This window comes from Eupeodes corollae, chromosome 1 (genome assembly GCF_945859685.1).
Source record: "Eupeodes corollae chromosome 1, idEupCoro1.1, whole genome shotgun sequence".
Lineage (NCBI taxonomy): Eukaryota > Metazoa > Arthropoda > Insecta > Diptera > Syrphidae > Eupeodes > Eupeodes corollae.
The window spans coordinates 48,345,446-48,358,220 of record NC_079147.1 but is presented as its reverse complement, the minus strand read 5'-3'; the positions used below and the strand labels follow the sequence as shown (position 1 = coordinate 48,358,220).

At 36.7% G+C, this 12,775-nt stretch overlaps 1 protein-coding gene across 1 annotated transcript; it reads left to right on the top strand.

Moving 5' to 3' along the window:
• Positions 1–7,859: 7,859 nt before the first annotated feature.
• LOC129943258 (uncharacterized) lies at positions 7,860–11,797 on the top strand. Its single transcript, XM_056052567.1, has 2 exons — positions 7,860–8,208; positions 8,264–11,797. Exon 2 carries the CDS (start codon positions 10,208–10,210, stop codon positions 11,795–11,797), a length of 1,590 nt encoding a protein of 529 aa, XP_055908542.1. The 5' UTR covers positions 7,860–8,208; positions 8,264–10,207.
• Positions 11,798–12,775: the final 978 nt, after the last annotated feature.

Here is a 12,775-nt window from a genome sequence, read left to right as displayed (position 1 = left end):
GCTTGCTGGCATTCGTCGTCAAACCAGGGGTTTCGCTGTGGTGGCCGTGTGAAACCTAGCACTTCAGAGGCGGCATCTCTGATGGCTGCAAGGCAATGTTGCCACTGGTTTTCAATGCTTAATGCAGGAAGCATAGGACTCCTTAGGAGGTTATTAGAGACTCGATCGGAAAAGGACATGGCAGTCTCTTGCGATTGTAGCCGTCTAACGTCGAATCTTCTCACAGTACTTCCTTGTTTTGGCTTGGATCGGGATATCCGTAGCCGTACCTTGGCTACAACGAGGTAGTGGTCCGAGTCAATGTTGGCCTCTCGGAATGTTCGGATATCCTGGATACTGGAGAAGTGTCGTGCGTCGATCGCAATGTGGTCAATCTGGTTGACGGTTGATTGATCAGGAGATTTCCATGTCCCCTTGTGGATATTAAGATGCGTGAACTGCGTACTAGCTACCAGAACGTCTCGCCCCGCAGCGAAATCGACCAGCCTGAATCCGTTGTCGGAGGTAGTGTCGTGCAGGCTGTATCTCCCGATTATGCCACCAAAGATGTCTTCTCTTCCTAGCTTGGCATTAAAATCTCCTAAGACAATTTTAATGTCATAGCCAGGGCACTGCTCATATGTCTTGTCCAAGAGCTCGAAGAACATATCTTTGGTGTCTTCATCTTTCTCCTCTGTTGGGGCATGCGCGCATATTAGGCTTATGTTGGCGAATTTAGCCTTGATGCGGATTGTCGTGATGCGCTCGCTCACACTGTTGAAACTCAAGACTTTTTGCCTGAGCCTAGTTCCAACAACAAATCCACACCCAAATAGACGCTGTCTTTGTTCTCGGTAGCAGTCGCCGTAGTAGATATCGCAGTCTTTTAGTTTGCGTTTACCCGGTCCATCCCATCGCACTTCTTGGATGGCTGTAATATCTGCCTTGCAGCAGTTTAGGGCTTCCGCTAATTGTTCGGCTGCACGTGGTCTGTTAAGGGACCTAACATTCCACGTACATATCCGAAGTTCGTTGTCCTTATTTCGTTTGCGTGGGTTGTCAACAGTGAATCCGTCCGTATCCGAGGCTTGTTGTTGCTTCGAGACTATGATGTTTTTACGTGGCCAGGAAGTCACCCCGACGGCACAACCCCCAACCTGGAGGGCCAGATCCTTAGTATAACTCCAAGGAAGGGGAGCCGGATGAACCGCTCCTTATAGGCCTGGGCTCCGAATATGTCGAAGAAGCCCTATAAGGTGTTCACTAAGTAGTTCGACCTTACTGGAACTGTAGACGCCACCGTTGATTCTATCTCGAGAATTCGTCCGCTGCCGCCTGGATAAGGAGAGGTGCCTTAGTGGAAACACCTCTCCCCCCTCTCTCGTTTGCTGCCCCCAACAACTTTCCACTGGGGTTGGAACCCAATCTCCATTTGAGGTACTAGGCACCCGATGTTCACCGCGGGGAGGTGAGAGTAGGAGTTGATAGACAGAGGTGGGTTTTGAGAAAAACCTGTGGACGCTTGTGTCCTCTTGAATGCACATGTCTACCATTTGAACATCCGGTGGGTATGTTAATAAAGAAAATTATCGTATTTGGGGTTCTGAGAATCCTCAAGTAATTGAAGAGAGGTGTGATTGGACCCTACTTCTTCGAAAACGACCGTAAAATGGATAAAAGTTAAAGCATGGATGAAAACTGAATAATATAGGTGTTGTTTACTTAAAAGCCTTGTTTGATAATTTGAAATGTTTACCAAATTCTGAAAAAGTGGAATTATGGTTTGTTTATTTTTTACAAGTCATTTCTCATAACCTGATGTTTGGCAACATTTTTGCTAAGTGGTTTATTGATTTAACAAGTGATTGATAAATTCAAGAAAATTACAACATAATGTTATATTCATGTCAATAATTACAGTAAGAATTTTACTCACGGTGATGTCAGTGAACTCGATCCACTGACTGATATCAATTCCATTGTCGATTCTTAAGACTACCTTATCATTTCTGAACTTGCCTTCCGACGCTGTCAGTTACTGACATTTAAACGTCATTCATATAATTGAATAAACTTACCTCATAAAACTGTTCTTAATTCTTCTTTAACTCCTTTAAAAATATAAATAACATAACGTGAATCTTAACTTTACATTGATGTATTTAAAGGTTTAAAGTGACAACTTTAATTATTAGATTATTTGGGAACACCTTCTAGATGTGGTCTAGAAAATTAACTTTGACGATTCCTGATTTAGATAAGTAAACAAAATGTCTGTGGTGAAGTTCATATTACTGACATTCCTTTAATTTACTTTCGTTTGATTCGGTAATAGAAATAGCTTGGAAAATTATTGAACTTGTGCCTTTAGCTCACTCGTCAAATTCATTTCATTAAAATTTAAATTTAAAGTTCTTGCATAGTTTCAAAACTAAATCTGTCTTGTTGTGATTTTTTCTAAATTTTGAACTTTCTGTTATGGTTTAAGAAAGTAAACGTCATTTAGTAAAATGTCGTTTCTTAAGTTAAATTTTGCATTTGAAGAATAATCACTAAACCTTCGATATATTTCGTCTATTAATTACACTATCACAGATTTATAGTTTCGATTTTAATAACTCCTTCGAGTTTGTCGGTAGCAGCTTATGACGAAGTTATCCTCATTAAATTTACTCAGGCGTTTTAGTTCGTTCTTTCTTTTGAAAATAAAAGTTAAGAGTACCTAATCTTAGCAGAACCAGAAATGTCAGTTCCATCGCATCTGTTAGTGTCTTATACATTCAAACCTTTGTTTGGATGGGAAAGATGAAACTTTTTTTTTCATATATGAAAACACAATAATCATAATGTTGTATACGGTCCGTGTCCATTCAAAAACCTTAAATACACGCCACCGTTGCTTAAGCTTTGCTCGCATTATACGTACTCAAGTGAACTCTCTGAAACTCTGATTACAATTCCCTAACTTGTCATTTGCATAAAGTTCGTCTGTATGAAAAAGCTTAACTATTTTAATACACATTTTCATTACCGTCATTCAAACAAAACAACATCTAGGATATTTTATTCCTTTTCGTATACAATAAGGTTTTTTGAATGTCTGGTGGGTTTTTCTCTTTTTATGTTTGATATAGTTCACATTAGAAAATTGCTGAGACTGAGTTGAGTTCAGAATTCAGATATGAAACAAAACGAAACATCAACCTTAGTGAATGCATTTTTGTTTCCAGGACGAGTCGAGCATAATATTTGGCAACAACTACCATGAGATTAATTGTAATTAAACCGTTTTGCTGAGTTTCCTGTCAGAAGCTCCACAACATAACGTATTACAATTAACGAAGGAAGGAAGGATGAACAGGAACATTCAACCAGGACCAGGACCAATTCCAGCATCAAAAGCGACTCTCGACTGATGTGTGTTCCTTACGGTCTGCCAACATGATGCGTAACGTACATTTATATGAAGTTTGTCTTATTCTGTTATTGCTGTTTGCAGGCACAGCACAGCGATCACAAGTTCAGGTTCTTTTTATAAAAAGGATATAAGGACTCGGGAGAGTTTGTCTATTTACCATTTACAGTACACGGTACACTATAGAACAACATTCTCAGATGGATGAATGCATTCAGTTTCGGAATCCAGACTCAATAGGATCCTTATTAGCGAGAAACAGAAGGTAGTAATAAAGCTTCGCTTTCGTCGAGTTGGATTTTCAAAGTGAAATTTCTGCAGTTAAAGTAATTGTATTTATTACGCTCATATTACATTAATTGAGTTTCTTCAAAACTATAGTTTTACGGAAAAGGTATGTATATTCCAAATGTGCCAAAGTTTGGTTTAGCCATGGAAAGAATGTTTAAAAATTGTTCTCTTTCAAATAAGTTGAGTGCAAGAATTTTATAAAATATATAATGTTTACACGAATATACATTTTGTTTCCATTTTTTTTAAATAAATAACCAAACCATAAAAATATGAAACCACAAATGTTCAAAATTAATGACGAGCTACTGTGGATCGAAATATTGAACGTTGAAATTCTTATTGGAAAGGTAGGTTTCAATCTATCCTTGAATTTTTTACCAGAGACAAAGAAAAATCACATATTTCAAAACTTATTTAAATAAACAAAATTAAAAAACTAAAAAATGTATGAAATAATTTCACGTACAGATGTTTTAATCTTAAATATTTCTCAGATTTGTAGCCATCCTTTGAACCTTATAAAATCTCTGCGATGGTTTTTCAATGAAAACACAAGCTTTAAGATAACTTCTGCTGTGTTTTTGTTAAATTCCTCTAATATTAAAGCTTTGATTTGGTGTTTGTAAGAGACTTATTTTATACTTAATTTACAAAAAATTTAATTATGCTAAAAGATGTTCAAATGGTAGAAGAATGCATTCAAGGAACACAAGCTTCGACAGGTTTTTCTCAAAAACCCACCTATGTCTATTAACGCCTACTCTCATCTCCTGATGGTGAACATCGGCTGTCAAGTACTTTATCTGGAGATTGGGTTCCAACACCAGTGAAAAGTTGTTGGGGGTAGTAAACGAGAGACTGGGAAGGAACGGTTCCACTAAGGCACACTCTTTTTATCCAGATGGAATCAACAGTAGCGTCTACAGTTCCAGAACTACTTAGTGAACAGCTTATAGGGCTACTACGATTTATTATTACAGGCCTGTAAGGAGAGGTAATGCTGGCTCTCGTCCTTGGAGTTAAATCAAGAACCTGGTCTTCAGGTTGAAGGTCGTGTATCAGGGTGACTTCCTGACCACATAGAGAACACCCAGTTGCGAAGCACCAACAATCCTCGGATATGGACGGATTAAATTTTAACAATCCACGCAAACAAATTAAGGACAAGGAACGATGTGATGGGCCGGGCGAAAAGCGCTTATTTGGATGCATTTTTGTCATTAGAGCCAGACTTAGGCAAAAAGACTTGAGCTATTGGTGTATCAACGAACGCCCTCATGATCATCGGCATCAAAGATTTTGATAACATTAGCCTAATTTGCGTATCTTTTCAAAAATTAAATAAATTGGCTTCAAACTTATTTTATCTCACAGAAAATATTGTTTTCGATATTAAGTAATTTTTTTATATAAATCTAACAGTCCGTTATTTGTAAAAAAAAAAAACAACATAAACCTTTTCCAAAGCTCTTAACTGAATACGCAGATTGGAAGCTTTTTCAATCTAAATCACTAGAATATTTTTAAAATAAGTCTCGATCCACAAATGTGAACAAGGAAGCAGCATTATTTGGTAAAGGACTTTGTTCCGCAGTCAACTTGGCTATCCCACAATTTAACAGCAAACCATCCAAAAAATCGTCCCTTGGTGGAATCCTGATATCGCTGCCCTCCGCGAAAAAACCCTTTGGAAAATTTATCAAAAATATCCGAATGCAACAAACCTTATTAATTACATTAGTCTAAAGCCATCTTTCGCAGAAATGGCAAAGCAAAAATCGAAAGCTTCAAAAATTTTAATTCAAACATCAATTAAACGAATTTGGTCAGATATTAGAACACTTACCGGCAACTAAGTACCCCATGCAATAAAAGTAATTGAAATTGACTAACAGATCCACACTTGATCGACGAATATTTTTTCAAACACTGTTCTACTTACTGGAGTGATTTTAACTTTTCTACTCAGTTTTAAGATGCCAAATAAGTATCATTCAACTTAAGACCGACCCAAAATAACCTATCACTACAAGCAAAACAATTATACCATCAAATAGGAAAATCTTTATTTTCACATACAGTTTATCTACCTTACAAACTATCACTAACATCAAACGCCGCATATGTCTGCCGTGATAATATCATACAGCTCATACATAGATAAATACAAAATTATCTGGAGAAATGCTTCTGCAATTCAAAACATCTCGGAACCTTGTAACTTAATTAATAAAATCAACTAAATACAATTTTTATAATAACAGTTTCAACTCAAATCGTTCCTCCAAGTATTTTTGGAAAGAAGTCAATAGTATTGGTATAACAGGAGATTCTTCTATTTCCCATTAAAACATTGATTAAGAGGAATTGAATCGAAAGTTCTCTAGTACCCCAACCCAAATTCTTACAGGGCAATCTGGTGTTTTGGAAAACGATAAAGTCGATGCTTTTTCTGTTTGTTCAGTAGATGAATATCAAGTAGGTAAAGCAACATTTTCTATTAAATCCAAACCGACTGGACTTGACAACATACACCCAGACTTTTTAAAAATCCTTCTTCCTTTCATACTTCCTCATATAACCCACGTATTCAACACCATCATAATGACCTCCATTTATCCCACCTCCTGGAAAAAATCTAAATTTAAAACCATCCCTAAACGAGGAAAGAAAATACAATACAGACCAATAGCTATCCTTCTCTTTTTGTCTAAGGCTTTTGAAACTATCTTAAGTAACCAGATCAAATATTATATTGAAGATACACGTCTTCTTAACCCTCTCCGGTCGGGATTTAGATCTAGATACAGCTGCATCTCACCCTTTTAAAAGTTTCTGAAGATATAAGACAAGATTTAGACTCTAATTATAAAACTGTGATAACCCTACTTGACTTTTCCAAAGCATTCGATTGCGTTACTCTAGCCTTCTCTGTGATATACTGACGACTTATTTAAATTTTTCTGACACAACAAAAAATCTTATTTATTCGTACTTGACTAATCGCATGCAAGCCGTATCGTATAACGGTAAAATGTCTTCGTTTCTTAATATCAATGTAGGTGTTCCTCAAGGATCTATCCTTGGTCCTTTACTGTTCTCTATGTTTATTAATGATTTACCATCTGTTCTATCTTACTGCCAGTTTCACATCTACGCTGATGATGCACAATTATATATAAGCTTTCCTATCGGTATGATTGAAGATGTGATAGAAAAAATGAACATTGATTTATGCTCCATATTCGATTGGTCAACTCGGAATGAAAACTGTCCACCTGCCAAATCGAATATGTCACAAATGCAAAAAACCTAGGTATAACTTTCAACAGTAGGCTAACGTGGGACACCCATATCGATACTGTTATCTCCAAAATGTATGCTTCACTCCGAGGACTATCTGTTACTAGATCAATTCTGCCTACTCAAGCTAAATTTAAGCTGGTTAAATCATTTATCATACCAATAGTAACATATGGGTGTGATATATTTGCAGATCCTGACTCCAACTCGCTGCGTAAGCTAAAGGCATTCAATCCCATTGCTCTGTTTGTTTTCAACCTCCGAAGAAACGATCACGTTTCGTCGCAGGCTCATCAACTTTTAAATTGCAACTTGAAACCTTTTTTTAAATATCGGTGTTGTTTGCTTCTCTTCAAACTAATTTTCAACAAGACTCCAAATTATTTGTTTAAAAAGCTTGATTTTTGCTGTTCAAATCTCTTTACCTTGTTTTTAGTTTTTAATTGATTGTTATTTAATAAGTTATTAATAGTTTGCTACAATTGTTTTAAACATAGTGTTTGCATACTTGCATTATCCTTAATAAGTATTGTATTTATCCTGTACTATTTATACATATATATATATTTTTAAAATCAATAAATATCAAATATCAGATACCCCAACCAAATCAAAAATAAAATATTTTTCAAAACATTTTGTAAAACTATATTTTTACCCCAGCTAAAAGTGTTTGTGCAAGTGCTGTAGTTTGTTTAGGATTAGGTTGTAACATTTATGTTGCGACCAATAAATAGTAATAATAATTTCATTTTATGCTAAATATTGTTGGTAGTTTTGAAATTTTAAGAATAATTCAACTGACAACTTTTTTAACAAAACACGAAAAGCTTTTATGGTCATTCCATGTAAGAGTCTGTTACGTTCGTCAGTAGAACTCCTTGTGGAATTCCGCATATGCATGCACACATGATCACCCTGTGAAATTTTAAGTTCGAATTGTCTGACGTAATCATGTCCGAAAAAAAAAAAAAAAAAAAAAAAACACCTGTTTGACCGGACATCGGTCCATTTTGTCGCTTGTCTCGTCCAGAGACTATTATCTTTATTTCTTTTCTTTCGGTGACCACAAGCCAATCGGACGTAAGTTCAACCAAACTTTCGAGGTATTTTCAAGAAGTTCAAATTTTTTTTTTGTAGTGAATAAACTAGCCAAGAAAGGAATTGAAAGAATCAAAGCTAAATACCAAGTTTCCTTATCTTGGTATAAAATACAGGTAAATTTTAACCTCCCTGAATCTAGCCGTTTTCTAAAAGCTTTACTTCCCATAGTCATAACTTGGTAAACAGAACAGAAAACGGGGTTTTTCCCACGCCTTCATCGAGGAGAAGCCCAGTTATATACATACCGGGAGCACCAAATAAAAATCAACTTACCACGACCGCTAATCCAACAACTGTTTTTTTTTGCACTTGCAAACCAAGACGAAGAACGAGCTCAGTTCTCGTCTGAACTCGAGACAACGACGCGTTGATCTGTAAATCGTCCTCAAGCAAGGTGCAGTGCGGGTCGTGGTCAAGTGTTTCGTGTGTGGTGCGGGTGTGGATGCTAGGCAGAAAAGGAAGCCTCAGCTAGCCCCATAGTGAAATTCTGGCGTAACCCTGATTCTGCTACCAAATTCATCAAAAATCATATTTTCTACCTATTCTTAAACATACCTATTGTTTTTTTTTATAATGTATAACTTACAAGCTAAAATATTTTAAGATATTTAATAACTAAATCTAATCTTAAATTGCCTACTTAATTGATTTAATATAAAGTGTTCAATCTTGTCCATATAAAAAAAAAAAGAAATATTACTTATAATAGTGCATGCAGGTATATATGTACGTATAGCGTGTGTTTGGTGCGTCATATGAATTTGACAAGCTGCGGCATATTTTTTCATCTTTATACTTGCTACGTCATCAAAACGAACAACGGCAGAGATTGTGCACAATATCTGGATTCCGTAAGTGGTGAGTTTTTTTTTTATATACTTAAAATTTGTATACAACTATCTCTATGGGAATGAGACAAAAGCTATCTCTTGTCAAGTTCGCCTGTCACAACAAATCAAGTGCATATTATTTATATACCAGGCAACGTCACAATTCTTATTTACAAAATTAAACAATTACCTATATAAAAAAACAAAATTAATACTACTTACATTACAACAAGATTGAATTACTATATTTTTCCTAAATGAAAACTTAAATTTAACATGCATTTACTATTTACAATTATCTAAGTTAAAATTAACTATAAATTATCACTAAAGCCTAAAACATGCATCCATGCAAATATTATAAATAAAATCCAGAATTAATTATTTGAAATGAACTAGACTTTATTCTTTGGGTTATGTGTGGGTTGGTCAGTGGACTTTCGAATCCCGATGGAGTGATGTGAGTCATTTTGTCAGGCCATTACAGGGATAGCGATCTTGTCATGAAAAAGTTAGGGTATAAGCTATCATGGAAGACATACAATGTCAGTGGGAGGGATATTTTAGACAAGGTACCCGGGCCAAACAACACCTGTCGCCGCCCAGAGAACAGAGCAGAGCCGAGTGAAAGTGTCCGTCCGTTGTTGTTTTTTTTTTAGTTGAAATCTTGGCATGAATACTAATCTTTTGTGTGCGTTTGAAAACTCCCGGACCAAGGACCTCGCCCACCGACGTTCCTAGCTGTGCCTTCTGCAAGCATGCCAAGTGTGGTTCCGTTGAGTTTAGTCCAGCCTATATAACATGATGAATAGTCGCAACAAAAGAAATGGCGCCCAACCTCAGAGCTTATGTTTTTAAGCCCTATCACAGTAAGATAAAGGGTCTTTTACTTTTCAGTAAGTCCCGGTGTTTTCCCCAGTAGGTGACCCGCGTTGCTACTTAAAATAATAACCTTAAGTTTTGCTGTTTCAGTTCATATTAGCCCGATTATTTTCTTCTCTTATTGTATGGAAGATTCGTTGCATATGAACTTATTTAGTACTTTTCTCATAGTGTTGTCTAATTCGCAGCTTCATTGCTGGAACTATTTTGCCACTATAACTTCACTCGCTTTCAGTTTTGTTCTTCAATCCAACTCGTCCGTCCGTTTATAATAAAAATAACGAAAATCTCACGAAAGACCAACCACATTAAACCCCAATCCAATCCAAAAAAAAAAAAAAATAATTTCTATAAATTCACCAAAACAATTAAAACACTTTATATTTTTAAATTAGTTAACATGAATGGTAGTAGCGGACACAATACTCGCTCGAGAGGCAAATTCAACAATTCAAGGGGTCAATACTCTTCCACTACGAACAGAAACTCGTCAAATACGCACAATGACAATCCCCAGTCAAACTTAAATCAAAGAGCACATGTTGTGCAACATACTCCTCCACCAAAAAATGTACCCAATCCAATAGGAGATCTAGGACAAAACGTACAAAACCAAATCGAAGACCCAGAACAAAATCTATTCAATCGAAACGTAAACCTGGAACAAATAGTTAATCCTGAACAAAGTCCTCAGATCATAGATCAGAGTATTCAAGATCCCAATCAGGTTCGCCTTGGTTCAGATCAGGTTCAAATAAACGTTGCCAACAACGAGATGTCAGATCCAGCTTGTTGCAGCAATCAAGCTGCTGCACAAAATGCAATTGAGAATGCCAATCAGAAAAGCACTACTTCGAGATCTGATAATTATGATCTCCAAACCTTAGCATCAGCCTTCGAACGCATCATGGAGGCCAATAACAAGATTGTTATTAGCGAAATGAAGTCAATTAGGGATTCCCTAACTCATAAACTAGAGCAAATAAATATTCCACCGATTCAACAAGCTCAAACTCAAAATCTTGACGTTCCAAACTCTAACCCCAGAGTAGACTTTGAACAATTCCTACAAAACGCGTCATTTTCCACTCAAAACCGAGCACCCGTAAGCCATCAGACTTCCACTTCACAACCTTCAATCATCAACACAAATTGCAAGGTCGAAAAGTGGAAGATTTCCTTCGATGGAACCGAAAATGTGTATGACTTTTGGTTTAAAGTCGAAACCCTAAAAGAAAGATCCCAATCTAGCTGGGATCATGTTCTAGCGAACTTCCATGTTCTTTTGAAGGGTAAAGCTGAGTCCTGGTATTGGTTCTTCCTGAAAAAGAATCCAACCGTATCACATGACAGTCTTAAATACGCAATCATAAAAGAGTTCAGTAAAACCGAGAACGAGTATGAAAAGATGTTACGAATGGTCTCTCGACGTCAAGGTTTTAAAGAGACATTTGATGACTTTTATACAGAGATTTTAAGACTTAATGCCAGATTAAAAGAACCTTTGTCGGATACCAAGTTGATCGATTTGATCAAAAAGAATTCGAAAGATAATTTAGGTACCTTGCTCTTTCCATATCAACTTACGTGTTTAGAACAAATGAGGGATGTAGCTAGGCAAGGTGAAGCCTTCTTGCTACACCAATCGTCTCAGAAGTCTTTGAATTATAAGCGAAATGTCAGCGAAATAGAACAAGAGAGTGACTCATCCGAAGACAAGAAATGCGAGAGCCAAGATTTAGAGGCTTTCTCTAAATTCAACAAACCCAATTTCAAGGCTCTTGATACATCCAACTTCACATGTTGGAACTGTCAAAAGTTAGGCCACTCATTTTATGACTGTCCAAGCGAAAAACGAAATCTCTTTTGTTATCGCTGTGGCGAGAAAAACGTCACAACCATAACTTGTTCAAAACATGGTTTAAACGGGAAAGCGAGCGAGTTGACAGCCGGGGGCACTCGTTCCATAAGCACGACCCCGAGCCAATAAAACAAACAGGTATATCTTTAGAAAGTCACAGACGATCTGAAGATACAAAAACATCGGATATTTCTAACCCCATAATAAAATCAATTCTTGAAAGACCAGATTTTCTAAGCAAGGAGGTATTCGTCCAAGACGTACCTCGCCTTTCTTTTCACGAAAGAATGAAACATTACCAGCAAGTTAAAAAACGAATATTCACAAAGCCCATTCCAGAAAAAATCATCAAGTGTAGGAATCGTTTTCTCGTTAGAAAAGGCCACAGAAAAGCAATAGAATCTACCACTCTTGACGAATTGAATGATATGAGGCCATATCTTAATATTCAAATCGGCAATGAAAAGGTGTGGGCATTGTTAGATTCAGGCGCGGAGGTAAGCGTATTAGGAAAAGATTGTGTGGATCTTTTGAAACGCAATTCCATTCCAATCAAGCCATTCAAGTCAAACATCTGCACAGCTGATGGCACAAAGCGAGAAATCTTAGGCTTGTGCAAGATCCCAATCAATCTAAATAATACAACTAATGTTATAGATTTTCATGTCGTACCGTCCTTGAAACAGCAGGCTTATCTTGGTATAAACTTTTGGCAAAGTTTCCACATTAAGCCAAAGTTTGAGCCTGAAATTTCCTGTTTAGAAGGACAAAGCTCTGATTCAAAAATACATGATTTAACTGCGGAGCAAAGAGAAAACCTGAACAAAGTCATAGACTTATTTCCGTCTTACTCAAAGTTAGGTCTTGGCAGAACACATTTGGAAGAGCATGTGATTCACACAGGTGATGCAGTCCCAATAAAGTCAAGACACTACCCGCTTTCACCACCTCGAGAAGCCGATGTCTATGCAGAAATCGACAGAATGTTGCAATTAGGAATCATCCAAGAGAGCAACAGCCCTTGGAGTTCCCCAATAGTGTTGGTAAAAAAACCGGGTAAGAACAGATTATGCATAGATTTCCGGAAGCTAAATAGTGTTGCCAAGG

Excerpts from the sequence above, each read along its gene's own strand:
- LOC129943258 (XM_056052567.1), top strand. The coding sequence starts at position 10,208 with ATGAATGGTAGTAGCGGACACAATACTCGCTCGAGAGGCAAATTCAAC.